At 54.1% G+C, this 26,608-nt stretch overlaps 1 protein-coding gene across 1 annotated transcript; it reads right to left on the reverse strand.

Moving 5' to 3' along the window:
• Positions 1-655: 655 nt before the first annotated feature.
• On the reverse strand, positions 656-20,857 carry xrcc1 (X-ray repair complementing defective repair in Chinese hamster cells 1). Its single transcript, XM_041176675.1, has 9 exons — positions 20,530-20,857; positions 19,172-19,264; positions 15,109-15,216; positions 11,820-11,978; positions 7,473-7,553; positions 6,664-6,781; positions 4,630-4,778; positions 3,191-3,335; positions 656-687 (listed from the first exon to the last, which is right to left on the reverse strand). The coding sequence occupies exons 1-9, from the start codon at positions 20,578-20,580 to the stop codon at positions 656-658; spliced, it is 936 nt and encodes a 311-aa protein (XP_041032609.1). The 5' UTR covers positions 20,581-20,857.
• Between the last annotated feature and the right edge of the window lie 5,751 nt (positions 20,858-26,608).

Consider the following 26,608-nt stretch of genomic DNA (forward strand, 5'->3'; position numbering starts at 1 on the left):
GTCTCAACCAACATCACCAAGAAGGATTATCTGGCCATTATCTCATAGCCGTACGTGGGAGCTTGCTGTGTGCAACTTGAGTGCTGCGTTAGATCCAACGGTGACTGCCTTCCATTGGCTGAGGTCGTGAAAGGCTATATAGAAATGCAGATCTTTCATTACAGGTCAGCCTCATAAGGCTGGAAACCTGAAGCACCAGATAAATTTCTGTAAAATGAACAATAATCCCCAACCACACACCAGGGGGATGGAGAAGGTTATGAAAGAAGCAGCATCTCTCTCGATTCCTTTTCCCTGTCCTCTTCCAGATCATGTTTAATATGCATGGCTCATAATATTCTCGTTTATTTTAAGAACTGCAATGACACACGTTTGATTTGCATCCGTCACTCACTCTGCATGTATTATTCAGAGATGTACACAGTTTATGCAAAATCTCTTCCCCTCTATCAGGCACTCAAAAATAAATCTCAACAACAGCGAGGCTTCAATTATTTGGCATCATATCACTAAAAAAACCCAGTCCTAGGTCAAATTCTATCCCCTCAATCCACACTTAAAATGATTAGAATTGGCTTCCTTCTTACAACAGTGGCTTTAAAAGTGGCTCACTGGCTGTGAAGCATTTTGAGGGGTCCCAAGGCGGTGAAAGGCGCTATGGAAATGCAGGCTTTTCCTTCTCCAGGCCTGTTGACAGAACAGAAGTAAAAGGAGCAGGAGGCCATTCAGCCCCTTTGGACTGCCCCTCTATTCAATGTGATCACGGCTGATCTTGGGCTTTAACTCCACTTTCCCCGCCCGCTCTCCATCTCCCATCCCTCGATTCCATGAGACGCCCAAAATCTGTCTATCCCAATCTTCAATATGATTTGATGCTGAAATAGGGCTCAACAAAGCCATCCTGCGGGATAATGGCTACCCTGATCAGATCATTTTGCGCTGTATATCGCTCAAACTCATGAACGGGCCTAAGGCCGTCACTTTCAGCCCTGAAAAGTGCCCAGTTTGCCTCATTTTACCCTGGAAGGGCAAGGAATCGCAAAAAATTTGAGCAACAGGTGAAGCTATTTGTTTGACGCTGCTACTATGCAGTAGCAACGCGAGTGGTAGTCACAGGATCACAGTGCAGAAGAGGCCCTTCAGCCCATCGAGTCTGCACCGACACGTGGGAAACACACTGCGTTTCACCACTAACAGGATGCTGCCGTCAAGGCAAAAAGACATTCTGCCCATCACACGTGGTATATGAGTTCCAGTGCCGGTGTGATGCTAGGTATGGTGGCCTTACATTCCAAAGACTGGTGGATCGTATCAAATAGCATGTCCCAGCCACTGTTCACAATGGGCAGGGTACAGACCTTACACAACCAGCACGTGCTTGCAAAACTTAAAACACAGTATCCAACATTAGATGTAATTTCACGATTGGGCAACATTTGTTAAATAATCCTCAGTGGGCTAAGAACTACGCTGACAACCAATTTGAGGCTGTCAGTCGGGCTCGGAGTGTGACACATTTGCGTGTACAGGAGGCTACAAATATTAATACACGGAGCCCCGTTCTTTACAGACAGAAAGAACGTGCACACACATTGCACCTGTTTCAGCTAAGCGACAGTCATTCGCTGACTCATTCCTCAGGGCAATGCTTTGATCAATCAGGGGCAAGCTGCCTGGGTTAAATTTCAAGCAATGCTTGGCAGTTAACTGTCACTCACCATCAACTGGTGCATTCACCGCAGCAATACCTCTACCAGTCAGAGTCCACTTGCCAACCAATCAGCACTCTCTGCTGATGCAGCACCACCTTTTAAACACTAAACACTACTTCGAGTGTTTTCAAATCCTGGTGTTTTTTGGCAGCAATTACACACAAGGAGCCTCAAGCGAAATGACAACCGGTTTATCCATAAGCTCAAAGCCCTGAACTGGAACACATGCCCAAAACCAAACCTGCATTGATGTAGCACCTTTCACATCCGCAGGACACCCCAAATCACATCAAGGTCTTTAATTTGCTTCCAAAGTGTAAGTGCAGCTCTGATGCAGAGAATGTGGCAGTCAATCTGTGCACAGTAAGCTCCCACAAACAACAATCGGACTGATGGCCTAATTTGTTTCACCAAAAAAATAGGCTTCAGGGCAAATGCAAGACCTGATCCCCTCCCCTACGTCCAAACTACACCAATCCGATCTGCTCCCCTCCCCTTCCTTGGTCAAAGTCAAGTGAAAAGAGATTACATAATCAAATCCACTAAAGAACTCAGGAGGAGGCCCATTCAGCCCCTTGAGCCTGTTACACAGGAAGAGGCCCAGTCAGCCTCCTCAAGCCTGTTAGACAGGAACAGGAGGAGACCCATTCAGCCCCCTCGAGCCTGTTACACAGGAACAGGAGGAGGCCCATTCAGCCCCTCGAGCCTGTTACTCAGGAACAGGAGGAGGCCCATTCAGCCCCCTCGAGCCTGTTACACAGGAACAGGAGGATTCCCATTCAGCCCCTCGAGCCTGTTACACAGCAACAGGAGGAGGCCCATTCAGCCCCCTCGAGCCTGTTACACAGGAACAGGAGGAGGCCCATTCACGGAAGCCTCAAGCTGTTGAGCCTATTCTTCCATTCAATGAGATCATGGTTGATCTGCGACTTAACTCCACATACCCACCTTTGCCCCAGATCCCTTAATACCTTTGGATAACAAAAATCTATCAATCTCTCAGATGTAAAATTAACTATTGATCGAGCATCAATTGCTGGCAGTGGAAGAGAGTTCCAAACTTCTCCTACCCTCTGTGTGTAGAAGTGTTTCCTAACTTCACTCCTGAAAGGTCGGCCTCTCATTTTTAGACTCTGCCCCCTAGTCCCAGACTCCCCACAACCAGCGGAAATAGTTTCTCTCTACATGCCCTACATTGGAGGTCTTGTGGCACAGTGGGTGGCATCTCTGCCTCTGAACCAGAAGCTCCGGCTGCATCTGTTGAAAGATCATGAGGACTCGAAACGTCAACTCTTTTCTTTTCTGCCGATGCTGCCAGACCTGCTGAGTTTTTCCAGGTAATTCTGTTTTTGTTTACAATACTCTAGTTGTGATCTAACCAGAGCAGTGCAAAGCTGTAGCATAACTGGCTTTGTTTTAAACTCTTGCGTCACCAAATATCTTGAATATTATCTTTGCGTGTATCGAAATACATCTACCTTTGATTTTCTTCGTCGCAGACACCAGCGGGCTGGTCTTCTTACTCGAAGATTCAGATCCTTCCCCGGAGCTCTCTTTTTTGACGGGAAGGCCTCCCGTCTTCTCCTTTGGAAAATCAAACTTCCTTTTTCCTGGAGTTGGCTGCTGTAATGCAAATCACGTAACCTTTCACTGTCACATTTCCCACACAGCAATACAATTCTCCCGGGGCAGGGAGTCAGTCACAGTGCTCGAGTTTTTTTTTAGAAAAAAACAATGAATTACAATCGAACTTACAGCACAGAAACAGGCCACTCGGCCCTTCTGCTCTGGGCCGGTGTTGATTCTCAGCACGGGCCTCTGTTAATGGGATTCCCCCAAAGCCAGACGGTAAAATACGAAACGAGACAAATCCTTTTCTTGATAGTTGGTTTATTTGCAGAATGCAGCATCACATATGTCTAACTCCTATCTACAAACACTCAGGGTCTCGGCAGTCTTTCTTTATATGTGCTCAAGAGACTTAATCAAATCGGTGCCCTTCACCTGTGTATTGTTAGCCTATTAATACAATTAATGTACCATTAACAGCCTCCAACCACCCCACATTCATCTCACCCCAACAACCTATCCTTTCTCCCTCATGTCTTTATCCAGCTTCCCCCTTAAATGCAGTTATACTGCTCACCTCAACCATTCCCTATGGTAGCGAGTTCCACATTCTCACCATTCTCTGGGCAAACAGGTTTCTCCCGAATTCCCCATTGGATTTATTAGTGACTATCCTTGCAAGGTCTTGTAGCACAGTGGGTAAAGTCTCTGCTTCTGAGCCAGGAGGGCTAGGTTCAAGTCCCACCCCAGGACTTGATGGCCAAGCAAGGTGAGTCCGTAATGCAGCCGAGCAGGTTGAGGATCAACTTGCAAATCCTTCCAACACACACCAATGCCAGGCAGAAGGAGTGGGAGCCACGTGATGGAAAGAACATTGGAGCCTCTACCATCACTATCCATAGCTCCAGACTACAAAGTGCATGTCGCCACAGCAACTCGGACTCCCTGAGTGAACTGCATCACACCGCACCACCAGCATCTTATATCGATCGTCCCCTAGTTCTGGTCTTCCCCCAACAAGTGGAAACCTCTTCTTCCCCCATCTACCCAATTGAAACCCTTTCATAATTTTAAAGGATCTCTCTCAAGTCACCCCTCCGTCTTCGCCTTTCTGGAGAAAAAAAGAGCCACAGCCTGTTCAATCCTTCCTGAATTCCATCTATCCAGACATAACAGACGGTCCTTAACAGCCGGCACCAGCAAGATGGGCCGAATGGTCTCCTTCAGGGCTGCAGGATTCGTGGATTGGGACCTATGTCCATACTCTGACTGCCTTACAGTCACCCCCCCAGCCGAGGGAAACACGCCATAGTGCCGCCCTCGCCTTGCAAGATGGGAAAGGGCATACCTTTGGAGAAGGCGAGCTGGGGCCAGGCTTTGCTGCAGATTTCTCCTTGGGTGCAAGCGAAGAGCTCGGAGACGCGACACCACTCGCCTGCAAAGCTGCTGCCGCGTAGCTTGCCATGGGCTTGTCGCTTTGCGATGGAGAAGAGGTGGCTGGAGAAGAAAGCAGGCAATGAAAAGTAATGGCCACACACACTGGGGCACACAATCGGACCACAGCAGTTAAAACGGTGGCGATTCTCCCTCCCACACCCCAAAACCCCTGCCAACCGCGCTCAAGTGACTGGGGTTGATTTTATGTACAGAATTTGTATTGTGTTACTATCCTCCACTGACTGCATTTTTTTGCCAGAGAAATCACCCTGTCTTAATCGGGAGACTTTGCTGTAATTCCACTCATGAGTTCTGTTTGCTGGAGTTTGCAGAGACTCTTTAACTAAACTCTGAAGTCTGTTTGCTATAGTATGCTGTATATAGACTTTAGACTGTTAGCTGTAGTGTGCTGTTTAAATACACTCTGTAGACTGTTAGCTGTAGTGTGCTGTTTAAATACACTCTGTAGACTGTTAGCTGTAGTGTGCTGTTTAAATACACTCTGTAGACTGTTAGCTGTAGTGTGCTGTTTAAATACACTCTGTAGACTGTTAGCTGTAGTGTGCTGTTTAAATACACTCTGTAGACTGTTAGCTGCTGCGGTGTGTTTACCTAGGCTGTGTAGACTGCTGTGGCGTGCTGTTTACCTAGGCTGTGTAGACTGCTGTGGCGTGCTGTTTACCTAGGCTGTGTAGACTGCTGTGGCGTGCTGTTTAACTAGGCTGTGTAGACTGCTGTGGCGTGCTGTTTAACTAGGCTGTGTAGACTGCTGTGGCGTGCTGTTTAACTAGGCTGTGTAGACTGCTGTGGCGTGCTGTTTAACTAGGCTGTGTAGACTGCTGTGGCGTGCTGTTTAACTAGGCTGTGTAGACTGCTGTGGCGTGCTGTTTAACTAGGCTGTGTAGACTGCTGTGGCGTGCTGTTTAACTAGGCTGTGTAGACTGCTGTGGCGTGCTGTTTAACTAGGCTGTGTAGACTGCTGTGGCGTGCTGTTTAACTAGGCTGTGTAGACTGCTGTGGCGTGCTGTTTAACTAGGCTGTGTAGACTGCTGTGGCGTGCTGTTTAACTAGGCTGTGTAGACTGCTGTGGCGTGCTGTTTAACTAGGCTGTGTAGACTGCTGTGGCGTGCTGTTTAACTAGGCTGTGTAGACTGCTGTGGCGTGCTGTTTAACTAGGCTGTGTAGACTGCTGTGGCGTGCTGTTTAACTAGGCTGTGTAGACTGCTGTGGCGTGCTGTTTAACTAGGCTGTGTAGACTGCTGTGGCGTGCTGTTTAACTAGGCTGTGTAGACTGCTGTGGCGTGCTGTTTAACTAGGCTGTGTAGACTGCTGTGGCGTGTGTTTAACTAGGCTGTGTAGACTGCTGTGGCGTGCTGTTTACCTAGGCTGTGTAGACTGCTGTGGCGTGCTGTTTACCTAGGCTGTGTAGACTGCTGTGGCGTGCTGTTTAACTAGGCTGTGTAGACTGCTGTGGCGTGCTGTTTAACTAGGCTGTGTAGACTGCTGTGGCGTGCTGTTTAACTAGGCTGTGTAGACTGCTGTGGCGTGCTGCTTAACTAGGCTGTGTAGACTGCTGTGGCGTGCTGCTTAACTAGGCTGTGTAGACTGCTGTGGTGTGCTGTTTAACTAGACTCCGTAGACTGCTGTGGTGTGCTGTTTAACTAGGCTGTGTAGACTGCTGTGGTGTGCTGTTTAACTAGGCTGTGTAGACTGCTGTGGTGTGCTGTTTAACTAGGCTGTGTAGACTGCTATGGCGTGCTGTTTAACTAGACTCTGTAGACTGCTGTGGTGTGCTGTTTAACAATAAAATAGATCGTTTTCTATACAAATAGGGTTTTCTGTGAGCTCTGCCCAAAACCTGCCATAAATGATGCCCTCACTGCTTACAAGGGGACCAAGCCTTCTCTGTCCCAACAACATCAGGTCTCGCTCCTGGGATACTAACCTGTGGGTGGACTGAGCTGGGGTCTGCTAGCCCGGCTGAAAAACAAGCTGCCTGGCTTTAGACTGTTCCCGCTCCCTTCCTCCTCCTTCACAACAAACTGACCCAGTTTGGTGATCTTCTGTTGGCAAGAAGGGCAAGCAAAGGCAAGTTAAAAAATATACACACACACATACATAGCTCCTTACCGAAGTTGCATTGAACTAAGTACAGGCAAAACAGTCATGCAACAACTTGCATTTAATTCACACCTTCAAAGTAAAAAACGTCCCAAAAGCAACTATCAAACAATGTTTGACCCCGAACCATATGAGGAGATATTGGGGACAGGTGACCAAAAGCCACGTCAGACGGAGGTTTTTAAGAAGTATCTTAAGTAGGAAAAGATCTCCTTCCATCCAAAATCCATCTCTATAACCTCCTCCAGTCCCTACAACCCTCCTATCTTTGTAACCGCCCCCAACCCCTACAACCCTCAGACATCTCTGCTCTCCAGCCTCTTGAGCATCTCCCGCTTCCCATCGCTCCACCATTGGCGGACGTGCCTTCAGCTAGCTGGGGGTCCCAAGCTCTGGAATTCCCTCCCTAAACCTCTCTACCTCCTTTAAATCCTACCTCTCTGACAGAGCTTTGGTTCAGCTGTTCCTAATAGCTCTTGCGGCTTGGTGTCAAAATCGGTTTTATAACGTTTCACGTGAAGTGACGTGCAAGTCTTATTATGTTAAAGGTGCTACATGAACACAAGCTGTAGTCCAAGGGACCAGAAGGGGAGAGGATGCAGGCAGATTCTACAGGTTTACATTCACACTCACCGGTGAGGAGGGACCAGCAAGCTTTTCAGCGTCGTCTGGAGTGGAGTAAAACCTGATGAATGAGAGGCCATACGCCAAATTCTACGTTGTTGTGGGGTGGTGGAGTAAGAAAAAAAAATTAGTCAACGGCATGAATGTCACACGTGCACTCACAGCCTTTGTAACACTCAAACTTTCATTATAACCTCGTTTCATGTGAAGGAAATAAATAGGTACCTTCAGCTGCCAAGGTCTGAATTTCCGGATTCATTCCTGAGCCTCCCTCCCAGAAACTGAACTGGACGAACCATATAAATATTGTGGCTACAAGAGCAGGTCAGAGGCTAGGAATCCTGCAACTAGTAACTCACCTACTGACTCCCCAAATCCTGTCCACCATCTACAAGGCACAAGTCAGGAGTGTGATGGAATACTCTCTGTATTATAAAGGGTTAACAGGTGGGACATGCTAATGTATGACAAAGATGATAATGTACCACTGACACCCATCAGTCATGTGTTAGACGCTCTCTCCAAACAGATTACAGAGTCTCCAGCCCCTACAACTCTACCAAACCCTGTAAGCACCTCTACAACCCCCCTATCTCTGTAACTTCCTCCAGGCCCCTACAACCCTCCCTATCTCTGTAACTTCCTCCAGGCCCCTACAACCCTCCCTATCTCTGTAACTTCCTCCAGGCCCCTACAACCCTCCCTATCTCTGTAACTTCCTCCAGTCCCTACAACCCTCCCTATCTCTGTAACCTCCTCCAGCCCCTACAACCCTCCCTAACTCTGTAACCTCCTCCAGCCCCTACAACCCTTCCTATCTCTGTAACCTCCTCCAGCCCCAACAACCCTCCCTCTAATCTCTAACCTCCTCCAGCCCCTACAACCCTCCGAGATCTCTACGCCTGTCCAATCTGATCTCTTGAGCATCCCCCGATTCCCATCACTGGGGACCGTGCCTACGGCTGCCCGAGTCCTAAGCTCAGAAATTCTCTCCCTAATTCCCCCTCCACCTCTCTCCACTCTACACCACTGTTGGAGCCGTCAAACATTAAAGGGAGAGTCGGGTTGTTGGCTTATCTATCGTTGAATAATTCCGCTGCACAACCACATTCAAGATTAACAAGTGGTGTAGATTACTATCAACTGACTCACAACTATTAGTCCTACAGTGCGGGGCTGAATCACACATTAACCACAAGGAAAGTACTTGCTGACAATACCCATGATGTGACTGGTATGCCGGTGATATTGTCTGTGTCTATTGTCCACAGTGCTATTTTGGAGGGGGGGGGGGGGGTAAATAAGGTGGTAGGGCCCCTCGTCTTTCCGCCTCACATTGAGTAAGCCATTCTCCAACTGCCTTCCTGCTGCCTCTCTGACTGTTTCCACTTTAACGGTGGCCACCCACCCAGCCAGCGGCCGGGAGGAGCCGCTGCTGCCCATGTCTCCTGGAAACCCGTCTTCTGAAGGGTCGCGAAAGCCGGCCCAGCAAGGAGAGTGACGGCCCCTCGGATAAGGGCATTTGAAACGAGAGGGTCCAGGCGGACTCGAGGCACATCATGGGCGGCCAAGCGAGCGGGCGCTGGGTGTAACTAGTGGAACTTGCTTGAGCCAGTGATGGGTGGATAATATCAGGACATGGACTGGCCTCCACGTGGGACGGGCAGTGAGGGCAGCGGAGAATAGAAAGCAGTGGAGAAAAGATTGTTCATCGTGTGGCCAACCCTCAGGACGTTAACAGATCAGAGAGAGACAGGCAGACAACGGGCAGTGTTTAATTCAGCACCTAGAGTACTCAAAGAGGAAGTGGGATACTGGGTTTGGGTGGGTCGGAAGCAGACAAACGTCGTTGTTTTTTAAATTTATTCACAGGATGTGGGTGTCGCTGGCTGGGCCCAGCATTTATTGCCCATCCCTAATTGCCCCTTGAGTAGGTGGTGGGTGAGCTGCCTTCTTGAACCGCTGCAGTCCATGTGGTGTAGGTACACCCACAGTGCTGTTAGGGAGGGAGTTCCAGGATTTTGACCCAGTGACAATGAAGGAACGGCCAATATATTTCCAAGTCAGGATGGTGAATGGCTCCGAGGGGAACTTCCAAGTGGTGATGTTCCCATGTGTCTGCTGCCCTTGTCCTTCTAGATGGTGGTGGTAGTGGGTTTAGAAGGTGCTGCCTAAGGAGCCTTGGTGAGCTTCTCCACTGCATCTTGTAGATGGTACACACACTGCTGCTACTGTGCGTCGGTGGTGGAGGGAGTGAATGTTTAATAGCTGGATATCCTTATGCCGAATCAGGCTGCAGAAGGTATTCCGTGAGTCAGGACCATTTTATTGTCAAACGACAGTTCAGTGCAAATGCCAGTTTCCACCCCTCCCTTCTGGATTCTCTCACTGTCCAGAAGCAGACCACCCCGACCCCGACACCCCGGCCCCCACCCCCACCCCATCACCCACCCCGATACACACCCCCCCACCCAGTCCCCCATCTCCACCCCAACACCTACAACCCCCACCCCGACACCCCCACCCCCGACACCCATCCCCATCCTGACCCCCACCCCGCCCACCACTCCCACCCCGACCCCGCCCACACTCCCACTCCGACCACCACTCCCACCCTGACCCCCACCCCCACCCCGACTGGGCAAAAACCCAGCTCTTAAGTCCAGGCTTCAATGAGCCTCGCCTCCTCTCAATTCACTCCGAAGCTTGTCCTTAAAGAGACCTGCATTTCCAAGGTTGTCAGGTCAGTCTGGGCAGGGCATCTCGCCAAGGACAGCACTCACTGAGGAGTGTCCAGATAAATATCTGTTTTCTCAAAAGCATTATTACAACGCCCTTTACTTACAGCACTTTTAGATTATCTAGTGTTACGATTAAGATGGGGGTAGGGGTCCTGACATTACCGACACATTTGAACGGGACTCCTCCGACCAACAGTGTTCAAGAACCATAGGTCACCTCACTCTGGGGAGGTTGTGAAGGTCCTTGAGAGGGTGGGGAGGAGATTGATCAGAACGGGTCCAGGGATGAGGGATTTTAGCTACAAGATTGGGTTGGAGAAGCTGGGGTTGTTCTCCTTGGAGTAAAGGAGATTGAGGCGGCCGGGGTGGGGGTGGGGTGGCGGGGGGGTGGTCTGATCGAGATGGACAAGATGATGATGGGTTTAGATAAGGGGGACAAAGAGAAGCTGTCCGCCTTAGCAGGGACCGGGATGACCCAGGTTGAAGGTTTGGGGGGGGGGGTAGGATGTGAGGAAGATCTATTTTTACACAGCAAGTGGTAATGAGCTGGAACTCGTCACCCACGAGGGTGGTGGAAGCGGAGGCGATGAACGATTTCAAAAGAAAATCGGACAGGGTCTCGAGGGAAATAAACTTGCAGGGGTACGGGGATAGAGCAGGGGGAACGGGGCTGACTGGAATGCCCAACAGAGAGCCGGCATGGACTCGGTGGGCCAAATGGCCTCCTCCTGCACTGAAATCCTGGGTGTCCTGGTTCTCGTGAGTCATCGAAAGCTAAGCAGGCAGGTGCGGCAAGCAATCAGGAAAGCAAATGGTAAGTCGGCCTTTATTGCAAGAGGGTTGGAGTACGGGAGTGAAGAAGTCTTGCTGCAATTGTACAGGGCCTTGGTGAGATCGCACCTGGAGTACTGTGTAAAGTTTCAGTCTCCTTACCGAAGGAAGCATATACTTACCATAGAGGGAGAGCAGCGAAGGTTCACCAGGCTAATCCCTGGGATGAGGAGAGATTGAGGAAACTGAGCCTGTATTCTCCAGAGTTTCTAAGAACGAGAGGTGATCTAATGGAAGCATACAACATTCTTACAGGGCTCGACTGGATAGATGCAGGAAGGATGCTTCCACTGGGCTGGGTGGGGGTTGGGGGTCTAGGACCAGCGGACACAGTCTCAGAATAAGGGGTCAGCCATTTAGGACTGAGACGAGGGGGAGTTTCTTCACTCGGAGTGGGGGCGAATCTTTGGAATCCCCTGACCCAGAGGGCTACGGAGGCTCAGTCATTGAGCGTGCTCCACACAGAGGTCGACAGATTTCTAGACATTAAAGGCATCAAGGAATATGGGGATAGGGCGGGGGAAATGGCATTGAGGTGGATGATGAGCCGTGACCTAACAATGACGGAGCAGACACGAGGGGCCCGATAGGCCTACACCGCCTCCCGTGTTCCTATGTAAAGATGCTATCGCGTTGGAGGGCACACCAGGCCCAAGGGGGCCTTAGGCTAACTCCTGCTCCTACCTTCCTATTTAACGGCGCTATCTAAGGCTCGAGGGGGCAAAACGGCCAGGAATGCTGAAAGGACGGTGACAGATTCGAACCGAGCACGGAGAATGCTCACCTTGCTGTAGGGCTGGGTGCAGACCACTTTAACACGGTCCCATTTCTTGCTCAGGGCAGCTTTGGCCAGTTTGTCGGGGCCAAACATGCGGACTCGGTTGAGGGTCGTGCCGCTCCGACTCTCGGTCGGAGACATGAAGAAGGAGGATACGAGGATGACCTGCACGGGAGAGGGGAAGAGAGAGCGAGAGGAAGAGAAGTTCAAATCACAACAGTGGACAAAAGGGCACGAATAAAAATTGCAGCTTTGTAGCACTTTCACCAGCACCGGATATCGCAGAGCACTTCACAGCCAATGGGGTATTTCAGAAGTCTAGTCACATTTCATCAGCCAATGAAGTATCCGCCAGCACTGAGCCCCCGGCACCGACCCCCTGACGGTGCAGCACTCCCCCGGCACCGACCCCCTGACGGTGCAGCACTCCCCCGGCACCGACCCCCTGACGGTGCAGCACTCCCCCGGCACCGACCCCCTGACGGTGCAGCACTCCCCCGGCACCGACCCCCTGACGGTGCAGCACTCCCCCCGGCACCGACCCCCTGACGGTGCAGCACTCCCCCGGCACCGACCCCCTGACGGTGCAGCACTCCCCCGGCACCGACCCCCTGACGGTGCAGCACTCCCCCGGCACCGACCCCCTGACGGTGCAGCACTCCCCCGGCACCGACCCCCTGACGGTGCAGCACTCCCCCGGCACCGACCCCCTGACGGTGCAGCACTCCCCCGGCACCGACCCCCTGACGGTGCAGCACTCCCCCGGCACCGACCCCCTGACGGTGCAGCACTCCCCCGGCACCGACCCCCTGACGGTGCAGCACTCCCCCGGCACCGACCCCCTGACGGTGCAGCACTCCCCCGGCACCGACCCCCTGACGGTGCAGCACTCCCCCGGCACCGACCCCCTGACGGTGCAGCACTCCCCCGGCACCGACCCCCTGACGGTGCAGCACTCCCCCGGCACCGACCCCCTGACGGTGCAGCACTCCCCCGGCACCGACCCCCTGACGGTGCAGCACTCCCCCGGCACCGACCCCCTGACGGTGCAGCACTCCCCCGGCACCGACCCCCTGACGGTGCAGCACTCCCCCGGCACCGACCCCCTGACGGTGCAGCACTCCCCCGGCACCGACCCCCTGACGGTGCAGCACTCCCCCGGCACCGACCCCCTGACGGTGCAGCACTCCCCCGGCACCGACCCCCTGACGGTGCAGCACTCCCCCGGCACCGACCCCCTGACGGTGCAGCACTCCCCCGGCACCGACCCCCTGACGGTGCAGCACTCCCCCGGCACCGACCCCCTGACGGTGCAGCACTCCCCCGGCACCGACCCCCTGACGGTGCAGCACTCCCCCGGCACCGACCCCCCTGACGGTGCAGCACTCCCCCGGCACCGACCCCCTGACGGTGCAGCACTCCCCCGGCACCGACCCCCTGACGGTGCAGCACTCCCCCGGCACCGACCCCCTGACGGTGCAGCACTCCCCCGGCACCGACCCCCTGACGGTGCAGCACTCCCCCGGCACCGACCCCCTGACGGTGCAGCACTCCCCCGGCACCGACCCCCTGACGGTGCAGCACTCCCCCGGCACCGACCCCCTGACGGTGCAGCACTCCCCCGGCACCGACCCCCTGACGGTGCAGCACTCCCCCGGCACCGACCCCCTGACGGTGCAGCACTCCCCCGGCACCGACCCCCTGACGGTGCAGCACTCCCCCGGCACCGACCCCCTGACGGTGCAGCACTCCCCCGGCACCGACCCCCTGACGGTGCAGCACTCCCCCGGCACCGACCCCCTGACGGTGCAGCACTCCCCCGGCACCGACCCCCTGACGGTGCAGCACTCCCCCGGCACCGACCCCCTGACGGTGCAGCACTCCCCCGGCACCGACCCCCTGACGGTGCAGCACTCCCCCGGCACCGACCCCCTGACGGTGCAGCACTCCCCCGGCACCGACCCCCTGACGGTGCAGCACTCCCCCGGCACCGACCCCCTGACGGTGCAGCACTCCCCCGGCACCGACCCCCTGACGGTGCAGCACTCCCCCGGCACCGACCCCCTGACGGTGCAGCACTCCCCCGGCACCGACCCCCTGACGGTGCAGCACTCCCCCGGCACCGACCCCCTGACGGTGCAGCACTCCCCCGGCACCGACCCCCTGACGGTGCAGCACTCCCCCGGCACCGACCCCCTGACGGTGCAGCACTCCCCCGGCACCGACCCCCTGACGGTGCAGCACTCCCCCGGCACCGACCCCCTGACGGTGCAGCACTCCCCCGGCACCGACCCCCTGACGGTGCAGCACTCCCCCGGCACCGACCCCCTGACGGTGCAGCACTCCCCCGGCACCGACCCCCTGACGGTGCAGCACTCCCCCGGCACCGACCCCCTGACGGTGCAGCACTCCCCCGGCACCGACCCCCTGACGGTGCAGCACTCCCCCCGGCACCGACCCCCTGACGGTGCAGCACTCCCCCGGCACCGACCCCCTGACGGTGCAGCACTCCCCCGGCACCGACCCCCTGACGGTGCAGCACTCCCCCGGCACCGACCCCCTGACGGTGCAGCACTCCCCCGGCACCGACCCCCTGACGGTGCAGCACTCCCCCGGCACCGACCCCCTGACGGTGCAGCACTCCCCCGGCACCGACCCCCTGACGGTGCAGCACTCCCCCGGCACCGACCCCCTGACGGTGCAGCACTCCCCCGGCACCGACCCCCTGACGGTGCAGCACTCCCCCGGCACCGACCCCCTGACGGTGCAGCACTCCCCCGGCACCGACCCCCTGACGGTGCAGCACTCCCCCGGCACCGACCCCGACGGTGCAGCACTCCCCCGGCACCGACCCCGACGGTGCAGCACTCCCCCGGCACCGACCCCCTGACGGTGCAGCACTCCGTCAGTACTGCGTCAGACTCCCTTTTGAAGTGCTCAGCGCTGCTCGCGGTTTTGAACACCCCATTAAATCTCCCTTTCTGCTCTGAGAGGAGCTATCAATTCAGAATGACTCGGTCAACAATTCAGGATCCTCCACGTTAGGACTGGGAACGTACTGCCTGAGAGTGTAGGGGAGGTAGATTCAATTGTGGCCTTTAAAAGGGAACTGGATCATTGTGCGAACAGAAAAAAAACGTGCAGGATTACGGGGAGAAGGACGGGGGAGCGGCAGTAGTTGAGATGCTCTTGCAGAGAGTCGGCACAGACACAATGGGCTGCATGGCCATTCTGGGATTCGGCTGACTTGTCTGAAGGCCGAGTAACGCGACTTAAGATATTTAAAACAGCTCACCTCAAAATCCTGCTCGCAGGCTGAAGTAGAGTTCCCCACCAACACCTCCACGAAGGCAGAGCCCTCATTGCCAACATCAATGCGGTGAATATGTTCAGCCTTCTCAAACTGCAAGGACAAGGATATCGGATTACACAGGATATAGAAGGCACAAAAGGGCCATTCGGTCCATCTGGTCTGGCTGGTGTTTCTGCTTCCATTTTTTCGCATCTAAATCTAAAATCATAAGCCTCGATTCCTCTCTCCCTCGTGTGTTTATCCAGCTTCCCCCTTAAATACATCGATACTATTCACCTCCACCACTCCCTGTGGGAGCGAGTTCCACATTCTCCCCAACTCTCGGGGTAAAGAAGTTTCTCTTGAATTCACCATTGGATTTATTCATTTTATACTGACGACCGATTGTTATATCCTTCCTCACAAGAGGAATTCCCCACATTCTCAATGTAACAACTCTTATCAAAACCTTTCAGAATTCTAAACACTCCAATTAGGTCACCTCAGAGCCATCTTTTCTCAAGCACCACAAGGAGGCTCAGGGCTGAGGGGGCGCCGCGCTGTCGGAGGCTCAGGGCTGAGGGGGCGCCGCGCTGTCGGAGGCTCAGGGCTGAGGGGGCGCCGCGCTGTCGGAGGCTCAGGGCTGAGGGGGCGCCGCGCTGTCGGAGGCTCAGGGCTGAGGGGGCGCCGCGCTGTCGGAGGCTCAGGGCTGAGGGGGCGCCGCGCTGTCGGAGGCTCAGGGCTGAGGGGGCGCCGCGCTGTCGGAGGCTCAGGGCTGAGGGGGCGCCGCGCTGTCGGAGGCTCAGGGCTGAGGGGGGCGCCGCGCTGTCGGAGGCTCAGGGCTGAGGGGGCGCCGCGCTGTCGGAGGCTCAGGGCTGAGGGGGCGCCGCGCTGTCGGAGGCTCAGGGCTGAGGGGGCGCCGCGCTGTCGGAGGCTCAGGGCTGAGGGGGCGCCGCGCTGTCGGAGGCTCAGGGCTGAGGGGGCGCCGCGCTGTCGGAGGCTCAGGGCTGAGGGGGCGCCGCGCTGTCGGAGGCTCAGGGCTGAGGGGGCGCCGCGCTGTCGGAGGCTCAGGGCTGAGGGGGCGCCGCGCTGTCGGAGGCTCAGGGCTGAGGGGGCGCCGCGCTGTCGGAGGCTCAGGGCTGAGGGGGCGCCGCGCTGTCGGAGGCTCAGGGCTGAGGGGGCGCCGCGCTGTCGGAGGCTCAGGGCTGAGGGGGCGCCGCGCTGTCGGAGGCTCAGGGCTGAGGGGGCGCCGCGCTGTCGGAGGCTCAGGGCTGAGGGGGCGCCGCGCTGTCGGAGGCTCAGGGCTGAGGGGGCGCCGCGCTGTCGGAGGCTCAGGGCTGAGGGGGCGCCGCGCTGTCGGAGGCTCAGGGCTGAGGGGGCGCCGCGCTGTCGGAGGCTCAGGGCTGAGGGGGCGCCGCGCTGTCGGAGGCTCAGGGCTGAGGGGGCGCCGCGCTGTCGGAGGCTCAGGGCTGAGGGGGCGCCGCGCTGTCGGAGGCTCAGGGCTGAGGGGGCGCCGCGCTGTCGGAGGCTCAGGGCTGAGGGGGCGCCGCGCTGTCGGAGGCTCAGGGCTGAGGGGGCGCCGCGCTGTCGGAGGCTCAGGGCTGAGGGGGCGCCGCGCTGTCGGAGGCTCAGGGCTGAGGGGGCGCCGCGCTGTCGGAGGCTCAGGGCTGAGGGGGCGCCGCGCTGTCGGAGGCTCAGGGCTGAGGGGGCGCCGCGCTGTCGGAGGCTCAGGGCTGAGGGGGCGCCGCGCTGTCGGAGGCTCAGGGCTGAGGGGGCGCCGCGCTGTCGGAGGCTCAGGGCTGAGGGAGCGCCGCACTGTCGGAGGCTCAGGGCTGAGGGAGCGCCGCACTGTCGGAGGCTCAGGGCTGAGGGAGCGCCGCACTGTCGGAGGCTCAGGGCTGAGGGAGCGCCGCACTGTCGGAGGCTCAGGGCTGAGGGAGCGCCGCACTGTCGGAGGCTCAGGGCTGAGGGAGCGCCGCACTGTCGGAGGCTCAGGGCTGAGGGAGCGCCGCACTGTCGGAGGCTCAGGGCTGAGGGAGCGCCGCACTGTCGGAGGCTCAGGGCTGAGGGAGCGCCGCACTGTCGGAGGCTCAGGGCTGAGGGAGCGCCGCACTGTCGGAGGCTCAGGGCTGAGGGAGCGCCGCACTGTCGGAGGCTCAGGGCTGAGGGAGCGCCGCACTGTCAGAGGGTCAGTACTGAGGGAGCACTGCACTGTCAGACGGTCAGTACTGAGGGAGCACTGCACTGTCAGACGGTCAGTACTAAGGGAGTGCTGCACTGTCAGACGGTCAGTACTAAGGGAGTGCTACACTGTCAGAGGGTCAGTAATGAGGGAGCGCCGTACCGTCGGAGGGTCAGGGCTGAGGGACAGGCTGTGCATAGTTCTGCTCTTGATAAATGTGATGGTAAGCCCACACTTGGATCATCTCTGATACATTATATAACACATGTAGAGGTACTGGAGAAGGATTATGCCAGAACTGAGAGCTTATAACTATTTAGAAAGAGTGAACAGGCTGGGGCTCTCTTTTCTAGAGAAGAGAAGACTGAGGGGGTGACCTGATTGAGATCCTAAAAATGATGAAAGGGTTTTGATCGAGTAGACTCAAAGATGTTTCCAGTAAGAAAAAAAACAAAAAACTGCGGATGCTGGAAATCCAAAACAAAAACAGAATTACCTGGAAAAACTCAGCAGGTCTGGCAGCATCGGCAGAGAAGAAAAGAGTTGACGTTTCTAGTCCTCATGACCCTTCGACAGAACTGAGTGAATCTTAGGAAAGGGGTGAAATGTAAGCTGTTGGTGGGGGGGGGGGTGGTGTTTGGGTGGGGGGAGAGAAGTGGAGGGTGGGGGGGTGGTGTGGTTGTAGGGACTAACAAGCAGTGAGAGGAGCAGATCATCAAAAGATGTTACAGACAAAAGAACAGATGTTTCCAAGTTTGTTGGGGAGGGATGGTGGGGTGGGTGGGAGACCAGGACTAGGGGCCATCAATATAAGATCATCTCTAATAAACCCAATGGGGAATTCAGGAGAAACATCTTTACCCAGAGAGTGGGGAGAATGTGGAACTCGCTCCCACAAGGAGTGGTCGAGGTGAATAGTGTCGATGTATTTAAGGGGGAAGCTGGATGAACACACGAGGGAGAGAGGAGTAGAAGGATAGGGTGATGCGGTGAAATGAAGAGGGGGTGGGAGGAGACTCATGTGGAGCAGAAACACCAGCACGGTGCAGATGGGCTGAATGGTCTGTATCTGCGCTGGAAAATCTGTGTAATGGAAACTGATGCAGTTGCAAAAATTCTTAGTCAATCCGCTCTGCGATTACACATAAAGAAGATAGTTTACTCACTCTCTGCTTTTCTACACCAAAACCAAGAGATTTAAACGTAAGGGATTAAATATTCCCATTCTGCACTGCTAAGCTCAAAACATTGAATCACACAGGTTGTCTGAAAATTGCCAAGAACTCAGAGGTGACTCTCACAGACCTTTCCCCCACTCAGCCTGCGATTAAACTGGGCTTAAAAGTGGGGTCTGCAGACAACTCAAACACAAAAACAGCTTTGGAAGGTGCTGCCGAAGGAGCCTTGGTGAGTTGCTGCAGTGCATCTTGTAGACGGTACACACGCTGCTGCTACTGTGCGTCAGTGGTGGAGGGAGTGAATGTTTGTGGAAGGGTTGCCAATCAAGCGGGGCTGCTTTGTCCTGGATAGTGTCGAGCTTCTTGAGTGTTGCGGGAGCTGCACTCATCCAGGGCAAGTGGGGAGTATTCCATCACACTCCTGACTTGTGCCTTGTAGATGGTGGACAGGCTCTGGGGAGTCAGGAGGTGAGTTACTCATCGCAGGATTCCCAGCCTCTGACCTGCTCTTGTAGCCACAGTATTTAAATGGCTAGTCCAGTTCAGTTTCTGGTCAATGGTGATCCCCAGGGTGTTGACAGTGGGGATTCAGTGATGGTAATGCTATTGAATGTCAAGGGGTGATGGTTAGATTCTCTATTGTTGGAGATGGTCATCGCCTGGGCACAGTAGGCAACTTCCTTCTTACACAAGTTTCCAAACTAACCTGAAGGATGACAGACGCCTGTTTCTCCCCCAGTTCGGAACATTTCCATTTCCTGTAAGTGTCTGGCTTCAGCAGGTTGTCAGCCTTGTGAGTCTGAGGCAAAACAAAAACAATGAAGTCAGATTCCAGAACCCCACAGGTGGACATGTTCCCTCCAGGCTCATCGGTTCAGACACTCTCCTGCCCAGCCTCCCATCTTCCACCCAGCGTAAACTTCAGCTCGTCCAAACTTCCTGCTGCAGATGCACCCGAACTCGCACCGAGCCCCACTCATCCATAATCCCCTGTCGCTCACTGACCTACACTGGCTCCCGGTCCACCAACATCCACATTTTAAAATTCTCATCATTCTTTTCAAATCACACCCTCCTTGTCTCTGTAACCTCCTCCAGACCCTACAACCCTATCTGTCTCTGTAACCTCCTCCAGCGCTCGCCCTCCCTCAGCGCTGACCCTCAGAACAGCGCGGCCCTCCCTCAGCGCTGACCCTCAGAACAGCGCGGCCCTCCCTCAGCGCTGACCCTCAGAACAGCGCGGCCCTCCCTCAGCGCTGACCCTCAGAACAGCGCGGCCCTCCCTCAGCGCTGACCCTCAGAACAGCGCGGCCCTCCCTCAGCGCTGACCCTCAGAACAGCGCGGCCCTCCCTCAGCGCTGACCCTCAGAACAGCGCGGCCCTCCCTCAGCGCTGACCCTCAGAACAGCGCGGCCCTCCCTCAGCGCTGACCCTCAGAACAGCGCGGCCCTCCCTCAGCGCTGACCCTCAGAACAGCGCGGCCCTCCCTCAGCGCTGACCCTCAGAACAGCGCGGCCCTCCCTCAGCGCTGACCCTCTGACAGTGCAGCACCCCACCTCCTCAGTACTGACCCTCCAACAGCGCGGCGCTCCATCAGCACCGACCCTCCATACTACAACTGACCGCCACATCCCAAAACAACCCAGCAAAATTGGTGACGGCCATTCATCCCATCCTGCCCTTGCTAGCCCTTCAAGCAGAACGATTCCAACTGCCCCTTTTCAACCACCAGACCCGCTCTTTCCCCGTATTATGGCTACCTTATACACCCAGGCGCCAGGGAAACAGCCTGAGGCTCTGAAGGGAAACAGACTGGGAGGGGAATTGCCTCTTAAAGGGACAGTCCAGCATTATCCCACCTCACCACCCCAGAGGAAAAAACAAAACTCAGATGAATAAGGCATGTATATTTTGTTTTTTTTAAAAGAAGGAAACAGCTGAAATGCAAACTTAGGAGAGCATTAAGCTGCCCCGAAATGAAAAAAAAAAGACAACAACAACAAGCACAAAACACTGCAACAAGGTTTGGACGTGCATTGCAAGGTCAATGGATCAGATGCTCACCGAGTCTTCACTGCTGCAGGAGACGACGTGTTGCAGTTTGATCTCAGGCATCTCGGTGGGAAAACTGGGCAGAGAAAGAGATTTATGGAATTTTTTGAGACATTGGGGGTGGGCGGGAGGAAGAAATGCAAAAAAAAAAAATTCTCACAGCAGCACCGCAAACTCCTCAGGGGGTGACGGAATGTCACATTTCAAGGGGGGGTTCTCCTCATGAAACGGCGAAAAAGGTGGGGGGGGGGGGCGGAGAAATCTTCAACGAGAAGAAGGTTTGAAGTTTAATTCTCTCTCTCTCTCTCTCTCTCTCGATGGCGGCGGCTTCTTCTCCCCTGTCAAGCGCGCACTTCTTTTCAACTTCCGGTTCACGCTGGACTTTCTTTTTACAAAAAAACAAATTACTGACCCTTAAAGTCAACTCAAAGGAGGTTTTATTACCGCTGGGGAAAGGATTCGTGTTTTGTTTTTGTTTTGCTTGCCTTTTTTACAAAGCAATGAGCTAAATTCGTGGCGCCAGGATGTCAGAGGTCAAAGGGTTAGATAACGGTGGGCTGGCTGGCTGCCGGCCGCCATCTTTGGTACTGGCAAAGTCATTGCTCCTCCCCGCCCCCTGGGTGGAGACTCTTGAGTCAAAGGCTAATTGGGTTAGGGTTTGGAGTTGGAGTTGGACTTCGGCTAAGCAGTGCTCTGCTTCCTCTTAGCCATTGCCACATGGGGTTTCACACTCATAGGGAAGATAGGGTGGCTGCAGTCATTTTTAACCAATGCGACACGTATAAAAACAAACTAGCATTGATATTTACTTTTAATGTAGTGATTTCAGAGGCGGGGGGGCGGGGGGGTGGGGGGGTGAATGGCTTGGCACCGAGACGCATAAGGAGGGCTGTTGGGGCCTGGAGGAGGTTACAGAGATAGGGAGGGTTGTAGGAGCTGGAGGAAGTTAACTTCCTCCAGCCCCTACAACCCTCCCTATCTCTGTAACCTCCTCCAGACACTACAACCCTCCCTATCTCTGTAACCTCCTCCAGCCCCCTACAACCCTCCCTATATCTGTAACCTCCTCCAGCCCCCTACAACCCTCCCTATCTCTGTAACCTCCTCCAGCCCCTACAACCCTCCCTATCTCTGTAACCTCCTCCAGACACTACAACCCTCCCTATATCTGTAACCTCCTCCAGCCCCCTACAACCCTCCCTATATCTCTAACCTCCTCCAGCCCCCTACAACCCTCCCTATCTCTGTAACCTCCTCCAGCCCCTACACCCCTCCCTATCTCTGTAACCTCCTCCAGGCCCTACAACCCTCCCTATCTCCGTAACCTCCTCCAGGCCCTACAACCCTCCCTATCTCTAACCTCCTCCAGACACTACAACCCTCCCTATATCTGTAACCTCCTCCAGCCCCCTACAACCCTCCCTATCTCTGTAACCTCCTCCAGGCCCTACAACCCTCCCTATCTCTGTAACCTCCTCCAGGCCCTACAACCCTCCCTATCTCTGTAACCTCCTCCAGCCCCCTACAACCCACCCTATCTCTGTAACCTCCTCCAGCCCCTACAACCCTGCTATCACTGTTACCTCCTCCAGGCCCTACAACCCTCCCTATCTCTAACCTCCTCCAGCCCCTACAACCCTCCCTATCTCTGTAACCTCCTACAACCCTCCCTATCTCCGCAACCTCCTCCAGCTCCTACAACCGTCCAATTCCGGCCTCTGGACCATCCCCCGATTCCCATCGCTCCACCATTGGCGGCCGTGCCTTCAGCTGCCTGGGGGCCCTGAGTTCTGGAATGTCCACCTAAACCTCTCCGCCTCGCTACCTCCCTCTCTGTCTCGATAAACTGAGGCCGCGTGCATCCTATCAGGCGGACTGTAACAATGCCCAGGCCGCTATTGCAAGAAGATCAGTGCGGGGTTTTTACCCTGTCTGATGGCAAACATCGACCCCTTAACCCACATTCCTGACATAAAATTAGGTAGTTGTTCGTTGTCACGGTGCTCTTTGTGTGATCTTGCTGTGCGGCCTTTCCAATATTACCACAGTGACTGTACCTCAAAAGTATTTAATTCGGCTGTGAGGCTAGGGAAAAGCACGTCCTTTCTTACATTATCTCTTTTGGCCTCACAGTATAATTCGTCCACATTTCAGAGTTTGAACTGGTTCAGGATAAAGGGGAAGGGAGGGGATCATTCTGACAGGGTGTAAAGCACTGTCTATGGAAGTACGCAGTGGAATAAAGGGAGGTGGGGGGTGAGGGGTGGAGAATGCCAAAAAAACACGTCATGAATGCCATTTTGACATTCAGGGACTCATCAAGCCAAAAAACAAGCCAGCACATTGTCCCGGACAGAGCTGTGAAATCCACCCAGCTACCGGCTCCAGAAATTCCAACCCCGGAGACCCGAGAAACAAGATGTGGAACTGGATTCAACAGGATGAGTGAGGCATGGAGGACGAGGGGTGACGGTAACCAGGTCGTGAAGAGGGACGGAGGGCAGGGTCGCAGCAAGGCCAGGGTCCGATAGGCTGAAGCAAAACTCCTCGACTGATCGCCGGAATCACTCAGCTCATTCCTCAGAAATACACAGATCGGTACCCGGCCAGGAACCGGCTACTCGGAACATCTGGTACATGCTGTACTTCTGTCATATATCATACACCCCTCACTGTAACTGACCCAAATACCACTCACCGCTCACTGTAACTGCCCCATATACCACTCACCCCTCACTGTAACTGCCCCAAATACCACTCACCACTCACTGTAACTGCCCCATATACCACTCACCCCTCACTGTAACTGCCTCATATACCACACACCCCTCACTGTAACTGTCAGATATACCACACACCCCTCACTGTAACTGCCTCATATACCACAGAGCCCTCACTGTAACTGCCTCATATACCACACACCCCTCACTGTAACTGTCAGATATACCACACACCCCTCACTGTAACTACCTCTTATACCACACACCCCTCACTGTAACTGTCAGATATACCACACACCCCTCACTGTAACTGTCACATATACCACACACCCCTCACTGTAACTGTCACATATACCACACACCCCTCACTGTAACTGCCCCATATACCACACACCCCTCACTGTAACTGTCACATATACCACACACCCCTCACTGTAACTGTCACATATACCACACACCCCTTACTGTAACTGCCCCATATACCACACACCCCTTACTGTAACTGTCACATATACCACACACCGCTCACTGTAACTGCCTCATATACCACACACCCCTCACTGTAACTGTCACATATACCACACACCCCTCATTGTAACTGCCTCATATACCACACACCCCTCACTCTAACTGCCTCATGTACCACACACCCCTCACTGTAACTGCCACATATACCACACACCCCTCACTGTAACTGTCACATATACCACTCACCCCTCACTGTAACTGTCACATATACCACCAATCCCTCACTGTAACGGTACACATGTACCACACAACCCCTCACTGTAACCTGTCACATATACCACTCACCCTCACCTGTAACACCCCTGATATATCCACACTCCCTTCAGTGTAACACTCTGATATCTACCCCACACCACGCCTCACTGTAACACCCTGATATATCCCACACCCCTCACTGTATACATCTGATATACCCCACACACCCTCACTGTAAAACTCCTGATATATTCCTACACACCTCACTGTAAACACCCCTGATATACCCCACGCCACTTACTGTAACACTCTGATATACCCCACACCCCTCACTGTAACACTCTGATATACCTCACACCACTCACTGTAACACTCTGATATAACCCAATCCCCTCAGTGTAACACCCTGATATACCACACACCCCTCACTGTAACTGTCACATATACCACACACCCCTCAATGTAACTGCCCCATATACCACACACCCGTCACTGTAACTGCCACATATACCACACATCCCTCACTGTAACTGTCACATATACCACACAAGGCTCACTGTAGCTGTCATATATACCACACACCCATCACTGTAACACTCTGATATAGCCCATAACCCTCACTGTAACTGCCTCATATAACACAACCCCTCACTGTAACTCTCTGATATATTCCACACCCCTCACTGTAACACTCTGATATACCCCACACCCCTCACGGTAACACCCTGATATACCCCACACCCCCTCACTGTAACACTCTGATATATCCCACACCCCTCACTGTAACACTCTGATATACCCCACAACCCTCACTGTAAGACCCTGATATACCCAAACCCCCTCACTGTAACACTCTGATATATCCCACAACCCTCACTGTAACACTCTGATATATCGCACATCCCTCACTGTAACACTCTGATTTTTCCCACACCCCTCAGTATAACACTCTGATATACCCCACACCCCCTAACTGTAACACTCTGATATACCCCACACCCCCTCACTGTAACACTATGTAATATTCCACACCCCTCAGTGTAACACTCTGATATACCCCACACCCCCTCACTGTAACACTCTGATATATCCCACACCCCTCACTGTAACATCTGATGTACCCCACACCCCTCACTGTAACACTCTGATATATCCTACACTCCTCACTGTAACACCCTGATACACCCCACACCCCTCACTGTAAAACTCTGATATACCCCACACCCTTCACTGTAACACTCTGATATACCCCACACCCCTCACTGTAACACCCTGATATATCCCACACCCTTCACTGTAACATTCTGATATATCATACACCCTTCACTGTAACACTCTGATATACCCCACACCCCTCACTGTAACACCCTGATATACCCCACACCCCCTCACTGTAACGCTCTGATATATCCCACAGCCCTCACTGTAACACTCAGATATACCCCACAACCGTCACTGTAACACCCTGATATACCCACACCCCCTCACTGTAACACTCTGATATATCCCACACCCCTCACTGTAACACTCTGATATATCGCACATCCCTCACTGTAACACTCTGATTTTTCCCACACCCCTCAGTGTAACAGACTGATATACCCCACACCCCCTCACTGTAACACTCTGATATACCCCACACCCCCTCACTGTAACACTATGTAATATTCCATACCCTTCAGTGTAACACTCTGATATACCCCACACCCCCTCACTGTAACACTCTGATATATCCCACACCCCTCACTGTAACACTCTGATATACCCCACACCCCTCACTGTAACACTCTGATATATCCTACACTCCTCACTGTAACACCCTGATACACCCCACACCCCTCACTGTAATACTCTAATATACCCCACACCCTTCACTGTAACACTCTGATAAACCCCACACCCCTCACTGTAACACCCTGATATACCCCACACCCATCACTGTAACACTCCGATATATCCTACACTCCTCACTGTAACACTCTGATATATTCCACACCCCTCAGTGTAACACTCTGATATACCCCACACCCCCTCACTGTAACACTCTGATATATCACACACCCCTCACTGTAACACTCTGATATATCCTACACTCCTCACTGTAACACTCTGATATATCCCACACCCCTCAGTGTAACACTCTGATATATCCCACACCCCTCAGTGTAACACTCTGATATACCCCACACACCTCACTGTAACACCTTGATATAACCTACACCCCCTCACTGTAACACTCTGATACACCCCACACCCCCTCACTGTAACACTCTGATATATCCCACACCCCTCAGTGTAACACTCTGATATATCCCACACCGCTCGCTGTAACACTCTGATACACCGCACATCCATCACTGTAACACTCTGATATACCCCAAACCCCTCACTGTAACACTCTGATATACCCCACACCCCCTCACTGTAACACTCTGATATATCCCACAACCCTCAGTGCAAGACTCTGATATATCCCACACCCCTCAGAGTAACACTCTGATATACCCCACACACCTCACTGTAACACTCTGATATACCCCACACCCCTCACTGTAACGCTCTGATATCTCCTACATGCCTCACTGTAACATTCTGATACACCACACACCCCTCACTGTAACACTCTGATATATCCCACACCCCTCACT

This window comes from Carcharodon carcharias, chromosome 29 (genome assembly GCF_017639515.1).
Source record: "Carcharodon carcharias isolate sCarCar2 chromosome 29, sCarCar2.pri, whole genome shotgun sequence".
Taxonomy (NCBI): domain Eukaryota; kingdom Metazoa; phylum Chordata; class Chondrichthyes; order Lamniformes; family Lamnidae; genus Carcharodon; species Carcharodon carcharias.